This window comes from Cetorhinus maximus, chromosome 2 (genome assembly GCF_964194155.1).
Source record: "Cetorhinus maximus chromosome 2, sCetMax3.hap1.1, whole genome shotgun sequence".
Lineage (NCBI taxonomy): Eukaryota > Metazoa > Chordata > Chondrichthyes > Lamniformes > Cetorhinidae > Cetorhinus > Cetorhinus maximus.
Genome location: NC_135880.1, coordinates 20,879,646 through 20,900,401, shown reverse-complemented (window position 1 = coordinate 20,900,401; position 20,756 = coordinate 20,879,646). Strand labels below are relative to the sequence as shown.

At 45.1% G+C, this 20,756-nt stretch overlaps 1 protein-coding gene across 3 annotated transcripts in view; it reads left to right on the top strand.

Annotated features, from left to right (window-relative positions):
• Positions 1-20,756, top strand: part of LOC144692606 (proteolipid protein DM beta) — a 294,676-nt gene that overhangs the window by 203,412 nt on the left and 70,508 nt on the right. For 2 of the 3 annotated variants that reach the window (XR_013579354.1, XM_078561639.1), the window contains exons 2-3: positions 2,737-2,929; positions 14,353-14,509. Coding sequence is in view for 2 of the 3 variants with exons in the window: in XM_078561639.1 (XP_078417765.1) it covers positions 2,737-2,929; positions 14,353-14,509 (350 nt within the window). In the remaining variant the exon portion in view is untranslated. Of the gene's footprint in view, positions 1-2,736; positions 2,930-12,992; positions 13,065-14,352; positions 14,510-20,756 lie in introns of those variants that run through there. The other variant, XM_078561654.1, reaches the window with a different exon arrangement.

Here is a 20,756-nt window from a genome sequence, read left to right as displayed (position 1 = left end):
TTTCAGGGGCAGCTCACCCACTACTATGCGTTTCGATTTATGCAAAGGCCAAAGCACATAGAACAGCAGGTTTCCTTCCCTAACAGACATTAGTAACGCAGATAGATTTTGATCATGATGCTGTAGTTACCATTATATAACAACAGAAACTGCTGGAAATACTCATAAGGTCAGGCAGCATCGGTGGAGAGAGAAACGGAATTTCTGACCTTCTAGCAGAACTGGGAAAATTCTTTGAGTATGTCCAGCATTTATGTCAGGTTTCCAGCATCCACAGTTTTTTTTTATTTTGGTTTACCATTACTAATGCTAGTTTTTTATTACAGATTTATTTAATTGAATTTAAATTCCTCAGAAGCAGTCATTGGACCTGAACTCATGCACTCCAACAACCTTAATGTACATGTTAGATTATTAGCCCAGTACCCTAACCACTGTACATCAGATGTGGGGAGGTTACCATGGTCACAGGTCAGGCTGTCGGCTAAGTCTGAACATACCATTAATAGTAGCAGCCTATTATTGTGTATCATGTACCTCTAAGAAGGTTACTTTTTAGAGGTATTAGTTCTTTGGCCTATAAAAAAAACTCCTTCATATGATAATTGGGTTTACTGTGAGGAATCACAGCACTGTAGTCCTGCATAAGACAGCATTTTAGGTGAATCAAGATTGTCAGCCCAAAACTGACTCAAGATACTTAGCAGTTTGCCCCTGCCTACTAAAGGTTTTGATTGTGTTTTGCGTACCCTAGTCAATTCTTTGACCCACCGGCAAACTCTTTAAAAAGGGGACACAAATCCATGCTGAGATGAAGCAATAGTTTAAAATTTAAAGCTAGTGAAATAGTGGAACACATTGGCCAAGGAGAGGTTGGCTTTAGCGGAGGCCAATTTGTCCATCATGCCTCTTCTGGCCCCTTGAGTTCAGGATGAAGTGGAATATTTCCCCCGCCCACTCACCCATCCCCTCACCCCACCCCACCCCACCCCCACCCTACCAAATAAAGATATAAAGTGCTTTTAGAGGTAGTGTGCATATTTGTGGGTCGGAAACATCAGGATTTGGGGAAAGGTACAAATTAGACCAAGTCCCTTTTGGGATGGGTGGTGAGAACAGAAAACAAGAGAACAACAGGAGATAGAGGTGGAAATCCCAACACGTAGCCTACTTAAGCTAAGTCAGAAATCCCAGACCAGGGTGATGCCCACATATTCCGGTCATCATCCTATGTCCATGGAGACAGTTTGAGAAAATGCCCGAGGATACTCCTAGGTTATTTACACACAAAAATGAGGTTTAGGCCACACTTTCGGTGGTGGTATGGAGGTAGAGCAGCAGCAGCTTCAGGAAAATCCCTGGTCATTGCCTTGGAAGGAGATTCAACATAAAAGTTTGTTAGTTGTGCTGATAGACGCAAATTATGTTCTCCACAGCAGGCAGTAATAAAGAACTGGCATTTGTAAAGCGTTTTCAAGGCATCACTTACGTTTTGAAGGGTAGTCATGATTGTGACTTAAGAAAATAAGGAAGAGAGAGGTGGTGGCATAGTGGTATTGTCACTGGACTAGTAATCCAGTGACCCAGGGTAATGATCTGGGGACCTGGGTTCGAATCCCACCATGGCAGATGGTGGAATTTGAATTCAATAAAAATCTGGAATTAAAAATCCAATGATGGCTATGAAACCATTGTTGATTGTTGTAAAATCCCATCTGGTTCACTAATACCCTTTAGGAAAGGAAATCTGCTGTCCTTACCTGGTCTGGCCTACATGTGATGCCAGCAATACAGTTGACTCTTAAAATGCCCTCTGAACTAGGGATGGGTAATAAATGCTGGCCTGGCCAGTGACTCCCACAAGTTAATTAAAAAAAAGCATGCATAGCAATTTCTCATTATACAATGTTAACTGAGATGGGAAAGCAGACGCACAGCTCTAAGGTTTGGACTGATGGTGAAGCTTGAGAGGCAAGGTAACATGAATAACTAATAGCTAGACATCCATCTCACCAGGATTGGACACACAGGCAATGCAGATTCATAAGGCCCAAGGGAGGAGAGCTGTCCAGACCCAACTTGTCTAATGCATAATGGAAACTTTCTCATCTCTGCTTTTAAAACATGTCTCTTTGAAGATAGCACAGTTTATAGTCTTTAAATATACTCTTACTGGAGGGCTTTGTAAATCATGAAGTGGGGAGTTCCAGTGACAGGTTTTGTCTAGTGTTTGCAGGTAGCAGTTTCTGTCTTGAATAAAAACTCTGATTGCACCATTAATAGCATCTGAGATTAAATAAAACTGGAGGGAATGAAATTGTGAGATTTGTTTCTCTAAATTATTTATTTTGGACTGAAGCACTAGCTAGTACATGAACATCACTTTAAATACAGAAAAGAACTGTGCATAATACAAACTTCAGGTCACATGTCTAACCAATATGATTTTCATTAGTATAGTGTACAAATAGTCGTTTGGTAGTACAGAACTTGAGTATTGCTAAAAAAAAAGACATTTTGTCGAAGCTTTTCATCTTGGACTCATCAGGACAATTGCAAGAATACCAATATCGGGGGAAGCAACAACTTTATACTGTATAAGAAGAGAGTGCTGATTGATTGGCAAGTGGACACTGATTGGTAGAGGCGTTGCCATAGTATAGTATACTAAAGAGTGTTTGGCAATGTAGATATAACATCTTGAAGGTCAAATTGTTTTTATTTTGTATTTTTTAGGGTGCTTTGAATGTTGCATCAAGTGTCTGGGCGGTATTCCTTATGCATCGCTGATCGCCACCATCCTACTGTATGCTGGTGTGGCACTGTTCTGTGGCTGCGGCCATGAAGCTCTCTCTGGGACAGTCACAATCCTGCAGAATAACTTTGAGGTGGTAAGAGGTGCTGGAGACACCATAGATGTTTTCACTATGTAAGTAATTCTACTTTTTATCCATTCCAGTTCACAGTCCTTGGTGTGGGCTAGAACCTCAGGTGCATCAGCGGTGCCTCAGTTGGTGCCATACCTGCCTCTGAGTCACGATGGTTGCGGGTTCAAATTCTGGCCGGCTCCCCATTGCAAAACTGAGGGAGTGCTGCACTGTTGGAGGTGCAGAATTTTAGATATGTCAAGTGAGGCACCGTCTGCCCTTCAGGTGGACATAAAAGATCCCATAGCATTATTTCAAAGAAGCACAGGGTGTTCTATCTGGGTCCTGATAGTTATCCAACAACCAACATTGCTAGAACAGGTTACGTGGTCATTCCGACAGTGACTGCAAAGTTCATAATTTGCTGTAAAAAGCTTTGGGATGAAAGTATTCATAAAAGGGGCTATCAAAATGCAGATCTCTATATTTCTCTTTTGTTAACATATTTCAGTTTTAACCAAAATCATTTCCCAAAAAGTTATGTAATATTGGCCCGGATCTTCTGAGCAGTGGCAGTGATGGTCGGATCGCCACAGCAGCCGCAAATTCACCCGGCTCAACACTGCTGTGCAGTTTATTTTGGGTTCTTCTGATATCAGTTGTCAAAGAAACGAGCAGCACAGCGTCCCAAGGGGTATTCCGTCAGAGCCAAGTAGAGTGAAGGGAAGAGAGGATCATGCCCCCTTTTTATGGCACTGGCTGCTGTATGGTAAGCTTAAAAGTTCAGTCTTCAAATGTTTGTGAATGGGTGAGTGAATGGGTGAGTGCATGAATGAGTGAGTGGGCAAGTGAGTGAATGAGTAGGTAGGTGAGGTGGGCAAGTAGGTAGGTGGATGAATTGAGTAAGGGGGTAGCTGGGTGACATGGGTTAGGGTAGCTGGGTGAGGTGAGTAGGATGGTACATGGGTCATGTGGGTTAGAATGTAGGTGGGTAAGTGGGTAGGTGAGGAAATGGGTGGGGTGGTTTGGTGGGTGAGCTGGGTATGTGGGTAGGTGGGTGACATGAGTAATGGGTAAGTGAGTGAGGTGGGTAAGTGTGTAGGATGAATAGGGTGGGTAAGTGGGTGGGAGATCAGGGAAGGTAGCCGGGTCAAGACTGGTCAAGGGGGGGATTAGCTGGAGATGATGGTCAAGTAGTCAGGAGGGATATTCAGGTTGGGGGGTTACTTAAGTCAGGCCAGGAGGCTAGTCGGAGGGTCGGGTCAGGCTGGGTGGGCATTTGAGTGTCCGGGGAGAATCAGGAGGGAGGGGAGTCACGTTGGCCTGTCTAAGCTATTTGGGTGGTGCGAGAGTAGTCTGGTGTGTCAGGAGGGTAGTCGTGTGGTTGGGGGGGTTATTCGGGTCGAATTGGGGGATTAGTCAGGTGGGGTAGTTAGTTTGGGTTATGGCCGGGTGGTTGGGGGGTATTCAGGTCACCTTGGGGGACAGTATTAAGTGTGGAGTGGGGTTGGTGGGTCAGGTGGATGATATGTGTAAGTTGGTAGGGGGGTGGGGAGAATAGGGGCGTAGGTGGGTTAAGCGGATAGGCGGGAAAGCAGGTGAGATGTAGGTGAGTAGTCAGTTTGGGGTTAGTAGTCATGCAGGTCGGGTCGGGGTCAATCGGGTCAGGTAGGGACGGTAGTTGGGAGGGGCACTTAGGGCAGGAGGGTAGTCGGGAGATTGGGGCATAGTACTTTGGGTCAGGAGGGTAGTTAGGAGGTTGGGGGGGTGGGTAGTAGGTTAGGTTGGGAGGGGTGCCAGGTCAAGTTGGGAGGGTAGTCGGGTTTTCGGGAGGGATAGTCAGGTTGGCAGGGCAAGTCGGGTCGGGTCACATCAGGGTGGTCAGTGAGGATTGTCAGATGGTCAGGGTGGTAGGTGGGTAGTCGGGGTTAGTTGGTTTGGGTCAGGGGTAGTCAGATCAGGGGCTTGGTCAGGTTGGGAACTGTCGTCGAGTTGTGGGGGGGGGAGTAGTCAGGGGGTATTTGGGTCTTGTTGGGGGAGTAGTCAGTTTGGGGTTGGTCAGGGAAGGGAGAGTAGTATGAATGGGGGGTGGTTTGGGTGGTCGTGGGGTATTTGCGTCACATTGGGTGTTAGGCTGTTGAGAGGTGGTTGGTTCACATCAGGGGTAGTTGGGTGGTGGGGGGGTGGCCAGGTGGTTGTTGGGTGTCGTCGGGCTGGGTCACGTTGGGGGTTACTTGGGTTGGATCGCGTCGGAGGGTAGTCAGGTGGTTGATGGGGGTAGCTGGGTTGGGTTGCGTAGGAGGGTAGTCGGGCGGTAGGTGGGAGTAGTTGGGTTGGGTCGTGTCAGGGTTAAAGAGATGGTCACAGTGGGTTAGTCGAGTGGTTGGTGGAGGCAGTTGGGTGGTCAGGGGATAGTCGGGTGGTTGGGTGGGGTGTAGTTGGGTGGTTAGAGGGTAGTTGGGTGGTCAGGGGATAGCCAGTTAATTGGGGGCTAGTCAGGTTGGGCCATGCCAGGGGCAGTTGGGTGGTTGGTGGAAGTTGTCGGGTGGCCCGGGGATAGTCGGGTGGTGGGGGTGATAGTTGGGTAGTCAGTGGGGTGACTGGGAGTCAGTTGTGTAGTTAACCAGGTGTTAGACTAGGGGGTGGGATTTTCCGGCCCCATTGCGGGTGGGACCCGCTGCGGGTGAGGCTGACCCTCAGCCAGAAGTCCATTGACTCGCGGCGGGACCAGAAGATCCCAGCGGCGGGTGGGTGCAGAAAACCCCACCCGAGGTTTTACTCTGTCTAACATTTCCTGGGTAACTATCCAGAAGAGTCTGAATGGTGATTATCTTAACCGTAGCTCAGAGTCGAAGACATTTGCGCAGGGTCCTGAGAGCAGGAGAATTGCCCATCGGAAGTTGAAACTTCTCAGACGATTCCTGTGTCAGCCTGCGGGTCAGGACTTTCATAGGGTTCCAACATGCATCTTCAGTCATGTGTCAGGTCTCCGATGATCTGGAGACTGGAACATTTAGTCCATGGTCTTAAGTCTAGTTTGCACTTTGAATTATTTTATTTATTTCAGGTGCCGAGCTAGGGAAAGTTAACACCACAAGCCATAAAGTTGTATCGCTAGCTGAGAGCTCAGCATTGCAGACAATAGGTCTAAGGTTTGATTTACAGGTTTAGCTTTTTAAAAACTTCATTCACAGGATGTGGGCTTCGCTGGCTAGACCAGCATTTATTGCCCATCCTTGGTTGCCTTTGAGAAAGTGGTGGTGAGCTGCCTTCTTGAACCGCTACTACCTGATCGCTGTCAGATAGTAATAGAGCACTATGATTGTAATGAGTGCCCACAGCCATTGAGATGGGAAATCAGACAGCGTTCCTACTTCTGACCACTATTCTTCACCCCTATTGGGGTCAGAATAGGATTGGGGTCAAGAATTGCCTTTATTGAACAGCTGACTGATAATCACCATTAAGAAATCCCACGTGAAGAATGTTCTGACACATGAGGTAGCATCTGTTTCCTGTGGAGTCGCCTCCTCAGCAGTATTCTGTGTCTTCTTGATCCTCTCAAGAAGAAGGAGGGGGAAGAAAACTGCCTTAAAAATAGACTGAGTGCGAACCAAAGTCTTGGCTGACTGTGATACATGGGCTTCTCCCAGGCTTACATACATATCAACCAGGGTCAGATATCTGAAAACTACCTGCACCTTTTATGGATGAACAAAAGATCATTGTATTAATGGTATCCGTGGAGAGGATTTCAACTTAGGGCACCTGGCTGAAGGATCAGCAAAGTATGAAAGCCTCACATGCTTACAGGCAGTTCACTCATTTCAAGGGATGGGTAATAAAAATGCTGGCCCAGCCAATGAAGCCCACATCCCGTGAATGAATAAAAAAAAGAGGATTACTGTACCTTGCGAAATAACCCTAATGATTATATAGTAGAACTGAGATGTCTGTAGTTTCCCTATTGGTGAGGGAACCAGAAGAGTGTTAAATTTGCTCATGTCTTTGAACAAAACCATTATTAGGTTACAGGAAAATATTACTTTCCACACTTTGTAAAGTGAAGTGACTGTGGGCATTGAAAAAATATATTCGATGTTGGCAAAAACAGCTTTGAAAAGTGTTACAACCATACTTCATTTGGACTGAAGCTTGTTAAATCTGTAACAAAAATAAAAATACCTGGAAAAACTCAGCAGGTCTGACAGCGTCTGCGGAGAGGAACACAGTTAACGTTTCGAGTCCGTATGACACTTCAACAGAACTAAGGAAAAATAGAAAAGAGGTGAAATATAAGCTGGTTTAAGGGAGGGGGTGGGGGGGTGGGACAGGTAGAGCTGGATAGAGGGTCCGCCCTTGGCTTGCTGCATTGTTCCAGTGAACCTCAACGCAAACTGGAGGAACAGCACCTCATCTTCCGACTAGGCACTTTACAGCCTTCCGGACTGAATATTGAGTTCAACAATTTTAGATCATGAACTCTCTCCTCCATCCCCAACCCCTTTCCGGTCCCCCTTTTTTCCAATAATTTATATAGATTGTTCTTTTCCCACCTATTTCCATTATTTTTAAATGTATTTCCATCCATTGTTTTATCTCTACCATTTAGCCTATTTTGATCCTTTCCCCCCACCCCACCCCCACAAGGGCTATCTGTACCTTGCTCTTCCTGCTTTCTACCCTTAATTTCACCTATTAGCACATTCCTTAGATAATATCACCACCTTCAACATCTCTTTGTCCTTTTGTCTATGACATCTTTTGGCTATCTCCACCTATCACTGGCCCTCTATCCAGCTCTACCTGTCCCACCCCCCTTAAACCAGCTTATATTTCACCTCTTTTCTATTTTTCCTTAGTTCTGTTGAAGAGTCATACGGACTCGAAATGTTAACTGTGTTCCTCTCCGCAGATGCTGTCAGACATGCTGAGTTTTTCCAGGTATTTTTATTTTTGTTTTGGATTTCCAGCATCCGCAGTTTTTTGCTTTTATCTACTTGTTAAATCTGTATTGCTGTTTGACCCACTAGGAACAGGAACAAGCCATTCAGACCCTTGAACTTGCCCTGCTAATCAATTAGATCGTAGTGGATCTGTATCTTAACTCCATTTGCCTGCCTGGGTTCTGTTGGTTCTGTATATCTTAAAACCCTTTGTGTAACAGAAATCTAGTACACTTATTTCGATATTTTAATTTAACCCCAGCCTCAACAGCCTTTTGTGGGTGGGGGTGGGGGACTTGGAGCGGAGGAAGTTTCAGATTTGCACCAGCCTTTTGTGTGAAGAAATACTTCCTGACATCGCCTCTGAATGATTTAGGGATTATGCCCCCTTGTTTGTAACTTCCCTGCCAAAGGAAACAGTTTCTTTCTATCTACCCTTTCAACTCCTGTAATTACCTTAAACACCTCAGTTAGGTCACCCTTCAGTCTTCTGTACTCAAAGAAACGCATACCTAGTCTATGCAGCTTGTACTCACAACTGCATACTTATAACTCAAGCAACATTCTGGTGACGGCACTTCTGATGGGATTCCTGTTTGTCTCTTTTACCATGTTCACCTTCACTGCTTTCCATTTCCCTCCTAGTGTTTGACAAGTGTTTACCAAAACTCCCCTACGCAGCCATATTTCCTTCCTCAGTGACTGCCTCCATCTCCAACCTACCCCACATGGATTCCAACTGAAATTCTATCACTCATGTTTCGAATGCACCTAGGATTACAGGTATTTCTGGGACATACAATGTTACTCAGACTACTGTTCTCGCCATATCCTGAGATCTACACTCAGTACTATGCGCTGCTATGTGTACACACTCAACCTCTCTCTCCAGCAGCACCAAGTCATCCTACCTCAAAGTTGTCCTTGTCCCCAGTTATATTTCATTCTTCATCTCATCTGATGCCTTAACAAGAAACTATTTCTTTTCCTTTCAGGTGTTAAGGAATGCAAGTTCCAGCAACTTATTGATACCAATGCCCATCCAGGACTCTCTACTCCTTCCCATCCCTCTGACCCCATCCCTTCTTCTAATCCCAGCCCTTGCCATTTATTCACTATACTCTGACTTTCTGCTCTCTGATGCCGAACATTCTGTACTCAGCAAAAGACTCAGTTTAATCTCCTTACTCCCCCACCTCAATGAATTTAGGACTCAACTCTATCTCTGTGCTCACTTCTTTGGACAGGTATCCTCCCCCTGTTAAATGGATCATTTTGCCAGCCTCCAGCATTCTCCCTCTACCTGGACCCCTCCCTCTGGTCTCTTACCTACTCTTGATCTTTTCAATGAGTACTGTCAGCGTGACATCATCTTATGTTATCTGCTCCTCTCACCCACTCCAACCTGTCTCCTTCTGAACTTGCCGCAGTCCATTCTCACAGGTCCAACCCTGACTTTTTTTATCAAACCTGGTGACAAGGGTAGTGCTGTTGTTGTCTGGCGTACTGACCTCTACCTTGCAGAGGCTGAGCGCCAACTTTCAAACACTTCTTCCTACCTCCCCCTGGACTATGACCCCACCACCGAACATCAAGCCATTGTTTCCAGGACTGTCACTGACCCCATCTTCTCCTCTGGAGACCTCCCCTCCACAGCTTCCAACCTCATGGTCCCCCAACTCTGCACAGTCCCCTTCTACTTCCTTCCCAAAATCCACAAACAGGACCGTCCTGGTAGACCCATCATGTCAGGCTATTCCTGCCCCACGGAACTCATTTCTTCCTATCTTGACTCCATTCTCTCTCCCCTTGTCCAGTCTCTTCCGACTCATAGTCACGATTCCTCTGATGCCCTACATCATATCAACAATTTCCAGCTCCCTGGCCCTAACTGCCTTCTCTTCACCATGGATGACCAATCCCTCAACACCTCCATCCCCCACCGGGATGGTCTGAGGACTCTCCGCTTCGTCCTTGAACAGAGGCCTGAACAATCCACATCCACCACTACTCTCCTCCGTTTGGCTGAACTTGTTCTCTCACTGAACAATTTCTCCTTTAACTTGTCTCACTTCCTCCAAATAAAAGGTGTGGCTATGGGTACCTGCTTGGGTCCCAGTTATATTTGTCTTTTCGTGGGGTATGTGGGACAGTACTTGTTCCAGTCTTACTCAAGCCCCCTCCCACAAATCTTTTTCCAGTACATGACTGTATCAATGACTGTTTCAGCGACGCTTCATGCTCTCATCTGGACCTGGGAAAGTTTATCGATTTTGCTTCCAATTTCCACCCCTCTCTCACCTTCACATGGTCCATCTCCGACACTTCCCTTCCTTGACCTCTCTGTCTTCATTTATAGACTGTCTACCAATATTCATTACAAGCCCACTGACTCCCACAGCTACCTCAACTACAGCTCCTCACACCCCGCTTCCTGTAAGGGCTCCATCCCATTCTCTCAGTTCCTTCACCTCCATCACATCTGTTCCAATGATGTTACCTTCCAAAATGACGCTTCTGACATGTCTTCCTTTTTCCTTAATCGAGGGTTTTCCCCAAATGTGGTTGACAGGACCCTCATCCGTGTCCGGCCCATCTCCTGCAACTCTGCCCTCACCCCTTCTTCTCCCTCCCAGAACCATGATAGGGTCCACCTTGTCCTCACTTTTTACCCCACCAGCCTCCGTCTTCGTCCTCTGCCATTTCCGCCAACTCCATCATGGTGCCACCATCAAACACACCTTCCTCTCACCCCCGTCAGCATTCCATAGGGACCATTCCCTCCGAGACACCCTGGTCTCATTCCTCCATCACCACAACTCCTCATCCCCTTCCCACAGCACCTTCCCATGCACTTGCAAAAGGTGTAACACCTGCCCCCTTACCTCCTCCCTCCTTCCCGTCCAAGAGCCCAAACACTCCTTTCAGGTGGAGCAGCGCTTCACTTGTACCTGCTTCAAGTTGGCCTACTGCATTCGCTGCTCCCAATGCAGTCTCCTCTGCACTGGGGAGACTAAACACAGACTGGGTGACTGCTTTACGGAACACGATCACTCAGTCCACAAACATGACCCAGACCTTCCTGTCACTTGCCATTTAAACTTGTGATCATGCTCTTGTGCCCACATGTCCATCCTTAGCCTGCTGCAATGTCTCAGTGAAGCCTAACGCAAACTGAAGGGACAGCACCTCTCCTTCCAATTAGGCACTGTACAGCCTTCTGGACTTAACATTGAGTTCAACAAAAACAAAAATACCAGGAAAAACTCAGCAGGTCTGACAGCATCTGCGGAGAGGAATATAGTTGACGTTTCGAGTCTATCTGGCTCTTCATCAGAACTAAGGAAATAGAGAAATGAGGTGAAATATAAGTTGGTAGAGGGGGGTGGGACAGGTAGAGCTGGATAGGGGGCCAGTGATAGGTGGAGGCCTATTTATTTATTTCGATCTATTGTTTTATCTCCACTTTTTAGCCTATTTTGATCCCTTCCCCCCACCCCACACTCACCACGGCCATCTGCCACTAGCTTGTCCTGCTTGCTATCCTTAATGTCCTCATTAGCACATTCCTTAGATAATATCACTATCGTCAACACCCCTTTGTCCTTTTGTCTATGACATCTTTGGCAATCTCTCCTTTGTCTCCACCTATCACTGGCCCTCTATCCAGCTCTACCTGTTCCAGCCCCCTCTACCAGCTTATATTTCACCTCAATTCTCTATTTCCTTAGTTCTGTTGAAGAGTCATACGGACTCGAAATGTTAACTGTGTTCCTCTCCACAGATGCTGTCAGACCTGCTGAGTTTTTCCAGGTATTTTTGTTTTTGTTTCAGATTTCCAGCATCCGCAGTATTTTACTTTTATCATTGAGTGCAACAACTTCAGACCATGAACACTCCATCTTTACCCCTTTTTTAATCCACTTATTCATTCATTCATTCATTCATTCATATATTTATTTCCTCAACACCCAGCCCCCAACAGGTCCATCTGTCACTTGCTTTTATGTTTTGCTTTCACAGAGTGCTGACACTTGTTCTGCTCTTAACGCATTCTGCAATCTTACCTTAATGCCACTATCAGCACCATCTTTAGTCTTTAACACTACTATTAACATTCCCTTTGCCTTGTGTCCATGAAATCTTTATCAAATCTCTCCTTAGTTCCGACCCATTCCTGACCCCTATGTTGCTCCACCTGCTCCACCTTAAACAGTATAAAGTCCATCATATTTCTGCTTCTCTTTAGCTCTGAAGAAGGGTCATATGGACTCTAAACGTTAACTGTTTCTCTCTCCACAGACGCTGCCAGATCTGCTGAGTTTTTCCAGCATTTTCTGTTTTTATTTTAGGTTTCCTGCATCCACGGTGTTTTGCTTTAAACATTCTGTGCTGTACTCTGTCATCTTCCTGAGACGTGCTGCACAGAAGTGAGTGCAGTGGTCTAACTGGGGATGAACCAGAGCTTGATCTAGCAGTAACACAAAAGTAAATCTTATCTGAGTATACCATGTGTAGCATAATTGAAAACTCTGTATCTATTGTGTATCACCTACTTTGTGAATGTTCTTGTCTTAACTTGGTTGAAGTGATTCAATGAGACAGCTCTTGGATGCTCTCTCCCCATCCATGGGAATGCAAACTATCAAATGCCACCTTTAAAATGAGTTGGCAGAAGCTGTATCAAAGCACTAGAGGAACACTATTGTCTGGATCATGACATTTTATGCTCACTCATAGTGCATTCTAATAATTTGATACTGATGTTTGCAATTCACTGTCACGACCTGAGACTTTTTGAGTACAAATTTAAATCAGCTTAACAAAGGAAATGGCTGGGTTCCCAGTTACATACACTGGAGTGCAGATTAGGAACACAAGCACTCTATACCACTTGTTGTCAAATTCATTTCTTTGTGAAATTCAGTAAAGCAGATGATTGTGAGTTCAAGGCCCTATGCTGGAACATGAACCTATAATTCAGGTTAGGTACGCCAGTGCAGTACTGAAGGGGTCCAGCAGTATCAGAGGTGATGTTCTCCAGGTGAGATGTTAAACCAAGGCCCTTTACGGTGGTTCAAGCCACTATGGGGTTATTTGAAGAAGAGCAGGGCTAAGTCAATTGAAAATTTCAAAACTGAGACTAATAGCTTTCTGTTGCGCAAGAGTATTAAGGGCAAATGGAGTCAAGTTGCATATTAACCATGGCACAACAGGCTTGAGGGGCTGCATTGTTCTTTGTTGAGAGAAGGTAAAGTGAAAGGTGGTGTCATTCTAATGCATTAAATATAATTTTGCAAAAAGAGGATACTTTAGCTTGAATTAATTTAAGGTTAATTATATTATTAAGCTCTTTCTCATGTGCGTCGTAACACATGCTGTGCACGAACGAAGCAAATTTGCAGAGCTGCCTTGGATAGTGAAACAAGTAACAGTAACAGAAGGGACACCCTGTGTTTGATGTATGAGTTGTTTCTCCTCAGCTCCTTTTGCTGATGTATTTTAATAAGATGGCATTTCATTTTTTATGGATGACTGAGAGCACTTTTGATGTGTTTCCTGAAAGAGCCAGGGTCTTAGCTGATTGTGTAACAACAGGCGGGCTTGAATGAGCTGGCTTATCAATGTGGTCAAAACAAATGTATATTATTCATTCATTCATTAGATACGGACGTTGCTGGCAAGGCCAGCATTTATTGCCCACCTCTTGTTACCCTTGAGAAGGTGGTGGTGAGCCATCTTCTTGAGCCGCTGCAGGCCGTGCGGGAAAGGTACACCCACAGTGTTGTTAAGTCAGGATTTTATGACTTAGTGCTTCCCATGAGGGGAATCCGTGCTGGAAAATTGTAGGCCACATGACTTTCCACTCATTATATGTGACATAACAATTTTTCCGCATGTGTGAGAGAAAAAGATTCAGAGAGGAGTGAGTTGGCCTTAAGGCACAGTTAACTTATTCATTGATCTACAGTGCTGATAATGCAGTGTAACAGGGTAATTGTGAGCCTGGTAATGTTTTTGATGGATGTGAAGAGTTATTCTGAGAGGCAGCAGCTTTGGCCAATTTGACCCTGATAGAAAATGAAGCCTGTTTGCCCCTCCCTGGACCCACTCAACTAACTTCCCCAAATCTGTAAGGGAAAACAATCCCAATTTGGCCTTGAGAAATGATGGCTAAGTGGCCCCAATTGCATTGAGCTTTTAAACAAATTTTGCTTTTACTTCCCTGTAGAGACTTGAACTGTGAGATGTACTGAAAAACTCTCCATCCAATCTTAGCTTCCTATCTTCTGTACTAACTGAAAAGAAATTCTGGCCTTGGCACAAATACTTCCCAATGGCAGAGGGGTAAAGTAGGGCCTAAATCCTTTATTGTGCTCGCATTGAGTTCTTTAATTCTTTTTTTAAGGTAAAAACAATTAAATCAAGTATGAGAATAGCAGATGATAAAACATGCTGCTGATGCTGGTACAAATGTGTGTGTGCTGCTCATCCACGGTGGTGTTTGTGAATTAATGTTTGTAAATTTGACTGTGCAGGATTGATATCTTCAAGTATGTAATCTATGGTGTGGCAGCTGCCTTCTTTGTCTATGGCATCCTGCTGATGGTGGAAGGGTTTTTCACAACTGGTGCCATCAAGGACCTTTATGGAGACTTCAAGATCACCACCTGTGGCCGATGCGTTAGTGGCTGGGTATGTAATATCATTTCATTCTTTGCTGCTTTAGTGTAGATCTGAGTTTTGATCTTTATTGAACATGACTGAATGCTGGTCGAGTGCAAATCACGTTTTTTAATTTATTCTTTCATGGGATGTGGGCATCGCTGACAAGGCCAGCATTTGTTGCCCATCACTAATCGTCCTTGAACTGAGTGGCGTGCTAGGTTATTTCAGAGGGCAGTTAAGAGTCAACCACATTGCTGTGGGTCTGGAGTCGTAAGTAGGCCAGACCAGGTAAGGATGGTAGACTTCCTTCCCTGAGGGCATTAGTTGAGTTTTTATGAGAATCAATGATAGTTTCAAGGTCACCATTACTGATACTAGCTTTCAATTCCAGACATTATTAATTGAATTCAAATCCCACCAGCTGCTGCCGTGGGATTTGAACCTATGTCTCTAGGGCATTAGCCTGGGCCTTTAGATTATTAGTCCATTGACGCCACCATTACACCAGCCCTCTATGCTTTCAAAGGCTTTGGTTAAGCTTCTTCCCCTGGCAGCATGGGCGATTTGAATTTTTCATCTGCTACCAGTACTCCTAATTAATTCTGAGAATATGGCCATTGCTTGTAAGACCAGTACTTATTGCCCATCCCTAGTTGCCCTGAGAAGGTGCAGATGTGAGCTGAACCACTTGAACCACAAAAGTCTGTGTGGTGAACCTCTTACGGTCCTGTCAGGGAGGGAGTTTCACAATTTTGACCCATTGACCCTGAAGGAACAGTGATGTATGTTCCAGTTCAGCTCTGCAGTACCGCTCAGCTTCAGACCTCATCAGGTTTTGACCAAAGATAGACCCAAGGACTGAGGGCGGAATCATCCCAGATTTGCACTGTGCAGTAGTGGGCGGGAAAAAGAAAGTTTACCTGCTGGTGGCAATGGCAGCCTTTCATGCCAAAACATCCTAATCCTGCTTCATTAATCATTCATTCCCAGGAAACACGCTGTCTCAATGGCGGGCGTGTTCCGATACACCCGCCACACTGTCACCTCATTGCTTCATCAGGCCAGGAGCCACATTTAAAGTGCAGTTGCATGCACAGCTCTCCATAAGACAATAAGACCATAAGACGTAGGAGCAGAAGTAGGCCATTCGGCCCATCGAGTCTACTCTGCCATTCAATGAGACCATAGCTGATCTGATAATTCTCAACCCCACTTTCCTGCCTTTTCCCCATCACCCTTGATTCCCTTACTAATTAAAAATCCGTCTTACTGCCCAGAAATAAAACCATTTTGATAATTGTTGTTCAGTGCTTCCAGCCCAGGACTGCTGCAAAAATGACATGGCCCCGAAAGGCAAGAAGACTACAGCCGCCACCCCCAACAACTCCCCACTCCCCCAACCTCAGCTTAGTGAGGCGTCCCTCATGTGCCTTTTGGGTTCTGTGGAGGCCTGCCATAATGTCGTCTACCCCCGTTTTGGCCGCAGGAGAGGCAGCAACATTACCACTCCGACTCGGTAGGCGTTGGTAGTCGTGGTCAGTGCCAATGGTGCACAGAAGAGGTTTGCCATCCAGTGCAGAAAGAGTAGGAATTATCTCATCCATGCAGCCAGGGTATGGCAACCATCTCATCGCTCTAAACACTCACACTCAAGACCATCACACATTCACTGGCATCTCACTCACTGCCAGCTCAAGGGGCATCCTCCTCAGCCCTCACCATCTTGAGGCCATTTGCACAGATCAACTTGTGCCCCCACACACACCCTGGAATACTCCCCCCACTAACCCCCCTACTTCCCCAGTACAACCCTTGCCCTGCAGCCTCTTCCCTTGCCTGAGGCTACTTCTCCACCTTCACCAAGCAAGCCCTAGCCCTGCAGCTGTTGAAAAGCTACCCCCACATTATGGCTGGTCTGGTAGGTAGAGACCTGCTCGTGAGCCCTCCTAAAAGTGATGTGGTATTGTCCGCGAAGCCTGGTGCTGATGACTGTGAGTGCTGCCCGAAGCAAAGTAGGCAAATAAACCTCAAAGTCCCGAGCGAAATGCAGCTCGCCAGGTGCACATCGCTATGTAAACACGTCACGTGCAATCACACCAAAGTGCCCGAATGATCCAACGTTGGGTGTTGATTCCGACGAGCAGGGCTGATAATGATGTGCAGATGTATTACAATGAGGTTCCCGACGTCCAATGGCAGGAAACGCGGCCCGCCGTTGACGGACAGAGTGGACAATGGCAAATTGGTTTCACGATGTTGTGAAACCGATTTTTGGCCTTCACACCGTATTGTATGCTCACATCACCAAACATGTCCGACGCCAGTGGACGTAGAAAATTCTGCCCTGAATTCCATGAGGTCAAGTGGCATCAAAGTAGCATTTGACAGAGTAGAGTATCAAGCAAAACTGAAGTTAATAAGAATCTGGAGGAAAACCTCCATTGGTTGAAGTCACACCTAGCACAAAGGAAGATGGCTGTGGTCGTTGGAGGCCAATCATCTCAACACCAGGACATCTCTGCAGGAATTCCTCCAGGCAGTACCCTAGGTTCAACCATCTTTCGCTATCAGCAATGATGTTCCCTCCATCATAAAGTCAGAAGTAGGAATGTTCACTGATGGTTGCACATGCTCAGTTCAATCGTAATTCCTCAGGTAATGAAGAAAGACCTGGACAATATTCAGGCTTAGGCTGCGAAACAGCAAGTAACCTTGATGCCACATAATTGCCAGGAAACAATTATTTCCAACAAGAGGGAGTCTAATTATTTCCCCTTGACATCAATGACATGACCATCTTCAAATCTTCTTCCATCAAAATCCTGGGGGCCATAATTGACCAGAAGCTTAACTGAAAAAGCTACAAAAATAGGTCAGATATTGGAAATTCTGCAGTGGGTAATCAGCCTGTTCACCATCTACAAAACACAAGCCAGGAGTGTGATGAAATACTTTCCACTTACCTGGATTAGTGTGCCTCCAACAACGTTCAAGAAGCTCAAAATCATCCAGAATAAAGCAGCCCACTTGATTGGCACCCCAACCACCATCTTAAACATTCACTCCCTTAACCACAGGCACACAATGGCAGCAGTGTGTACCTATAAGTTGCACTGCAACAACTTGCCAAGTCTTCTTCAACAGAACTTCCAAACCCATGATGATTTATACCTAGGACCATGGAATCAAAGATTGAATACAGCACAGAAGGAGGCTATTCAGCCCATTGTGTCTGTGCTGGCCCCCTTCAAGAGGAACTCAGTCCCACTTTCCTGCCTTTTTTCCATAACCCTGAAAATGTTTATTTTCAGATGTTTATCCAATATCCTTTTGAAAGCCACAACTGAATCTGCCTCCACCACACTCTCAGGCAGTGCATTCCAGATCCTAACCATGCTTTATCTGAAAAAGACTTTCTTCATGTCGCTTCTGAATTTTTTACCAATCACCTTAAATCAGTGTCCCCTAGCTCTTGATCCTTCTGCCAATGGAAGTTTCTCCCTATCTGCTCTGTCAAGACCCCTCATGATTTTGAACACCTGTATCAAATCTCCTCTTAACCTTCTCTACTCTAAGGAGAACAGCCCCAGCTTTGCTAATTTCTCCACTTAACTGAAGTCTCTTATTTCCTGGAACTATTCTCATAAATCTTTTTTGCATCCTCTCCAATACTTTCACATCCTTCCTAAGGTGTAGAGTTCAGAATTGAACACAATACTCCTGTTGAGGCAGGACCAGTGCTTTAAAAAGATGTAGTCATTTGGTAGTACAGAACTTGATCATTGCTGAAAAAAGAGACATGTCAAAGCTTTTTGTCTTGCACTCTTCAGGACTCTTCACAAGAATAGCAATGTAAGGGGAAAACAACAATTTATACTGCATGGGAAGAGAGTGCTGATTGGTTCACAAGCTTCGACATGACTCTTTCTTCAGCAATGTTTTATAAAGGCTCATCATAACTTCCTTACTTGTGTACTCTTTCTCTCCATTTATAAAGCCCAGGATCCTGAATGCTTTATTAACCGCTTTCTCAATCTGCACTGCCACCTTCAACAATCTAGCCCCGAGTTCCTCCGCTCCTGTACCTCATTTATAATTGTACCCTTTATTTTATCTTGTCTTTCCTCTGTCTTTAAAATGTATCATTTCACACTCTGCTTTAAATTTCACCTGCTATGTGTCCAGTCATTTCAACAGCCTGTTTATGTCGTCTTTCAGTCTGTCACTATCCTCTTCACAATTCTCTATACTACCAAGGACAGCAGGAAGATTGGAGCACCACCACCACCTACAGTGGAGAAGGTGTCAAATCTGTGATGTTTCTGATTGAATGAACTAAAATATGCATAAGGCTTGGATAAGTAATGGGGAGTCAGCAATACGAACATGGAATTTCCTCTTTCATTAATCTGTGCTACTATTGGTGTAGTCTAGCAGGAAGCTGCCATTAAAATGCTGCTTGAGCAGAAATTGCCCATGTCATTCCTCATTCTGTTTGTATCAGCACAGCTCTGTCTTCTGTGAACAGGGACTCGAACTGTCCTGCTTCATAACAAATTGAACAAAGCAAACTGAAAAAACACAACTTCAGGAGACCACTAGCTTCAGCCTGGCAGCCTCTAAAGATTACTGCCTCAAGGCATAAAATGTAGACAGGCATTGTTCACAATGTTGTAAGGATGTGGTGAAAATCCAGAATAACAACCGATTGTTGACAGATTGTTCACTGGCACTGCCAGTAGTAGCATTATCGTCACCTGGCAAAGGGAAAATCATTGCCATCCTTCAGCACTGGCACAAGCATGATGAGTCAAATGGCATCCTTCTGTGCTTTATCATTCTATTATTCACACCCTCATTCACTTTAAACGCTGCATTGTTCCACTCCCACTTGTGACCAGATGCAGAATCGATCAGATATTCGCTGTGTGCACTATATTTAAACAACAGCTTATTTTAAACCACTAGTAATTCAATACACGCTATAGGTTTTGGTTGATAACATGAAACTGTGTCAGGACTCCTTCAACGAAAGCGTGCTGCTATTTATAAATACAAATATAAGGGTTGCCAATGAGACAATGAAAGCAATAAATGTTGCAGAGGATGAAACAATGAAAAACTATCTTGGTGATATGACAATGTAGATACTTGGTGTTATGGAGCAGTGTTTTGCTTGTTTGATGCCTGATGCATTCTGAATTCCTGCCCCTGGCAAGATAACAGTGTTGTTAATTCTGAGAACTTCAGTGATGGCCCCAAAAGTGAAACATTCTTCTGTAACAATGAGGAGGGGTTGAATGGCTCCCCACTTTTTCCTCCCATTGTGTGACTGCAACAGGTTTTTTTGTTTAGAAAAGGATATATTTGTCACTTTAGTGAGCACTTAGCTGTTTACTGTGGTCATAAAAGAACCAATCAGACAGGTTTTCTTGAGTTTAACAGAGAAAGAGGTTGGCTTTATTATACTTAAAACCAGACTAAGTAACATGATAAAGTATGCTCTGACTTTCTCATACGTACACGCACACGCACGCACACACACACACACACACACACACTCTCATAGGTCACACATGCACTCAAATACATTATAGCATAGAGAAGGACTGATCAAATTAGAGTCCATGAAAATAAAAGGATGTACAGTCTGTAGTTTGGTGACTTGGCTAGCTTCAGGCTGAGTTCGGTAGCCTTACGACTTCCCTTTGGTGGTCCTGATACTTCCTTTTTAAAGATGTAGACACTGATTTTGCTGTTCTCCTGGAGATAATGGTGCTGGGCTGAATTCTTTTAAGAAGTCTCTGTCTGCAGCAGGGGCATACCTGCGTAGTCAGCAAACAGGTTTTGAAGCTTGCAAAGCGGGTTAGAGAGACAGGGAGGCAGGAGGAACCCCACTCAGGCTTACCCTTGTCAGTGTCTTAGCTGCTTATCTTCTGACTGCAGAGGAAACAGACAAAGGGTGGGCTTGTCACATGACCCAATGATTCAAACATGGTCATGACTGGTGCATCAGCTGTGGCTCAGTTCATAGCACCCTCGCCTTTGAATCAGAGGGTTGTGGGTTCGTGTCCCACTCCCGGAAACCAAGAACTGTGATTGTACTTGATAGAGTTGCAATCTGTGACTGTTGATAACGCGAAAGAATTTTGAGGTGTCAGCTGTGGCTCAGTCCATAGCACCCTCGCCTTTGAATCAGAGGGTTGTGGGTTCATGTCCCACTCCCGGAAACCAAGAACTGCGATTGTACTTGAAAGAGTTGCAATCTGTGACT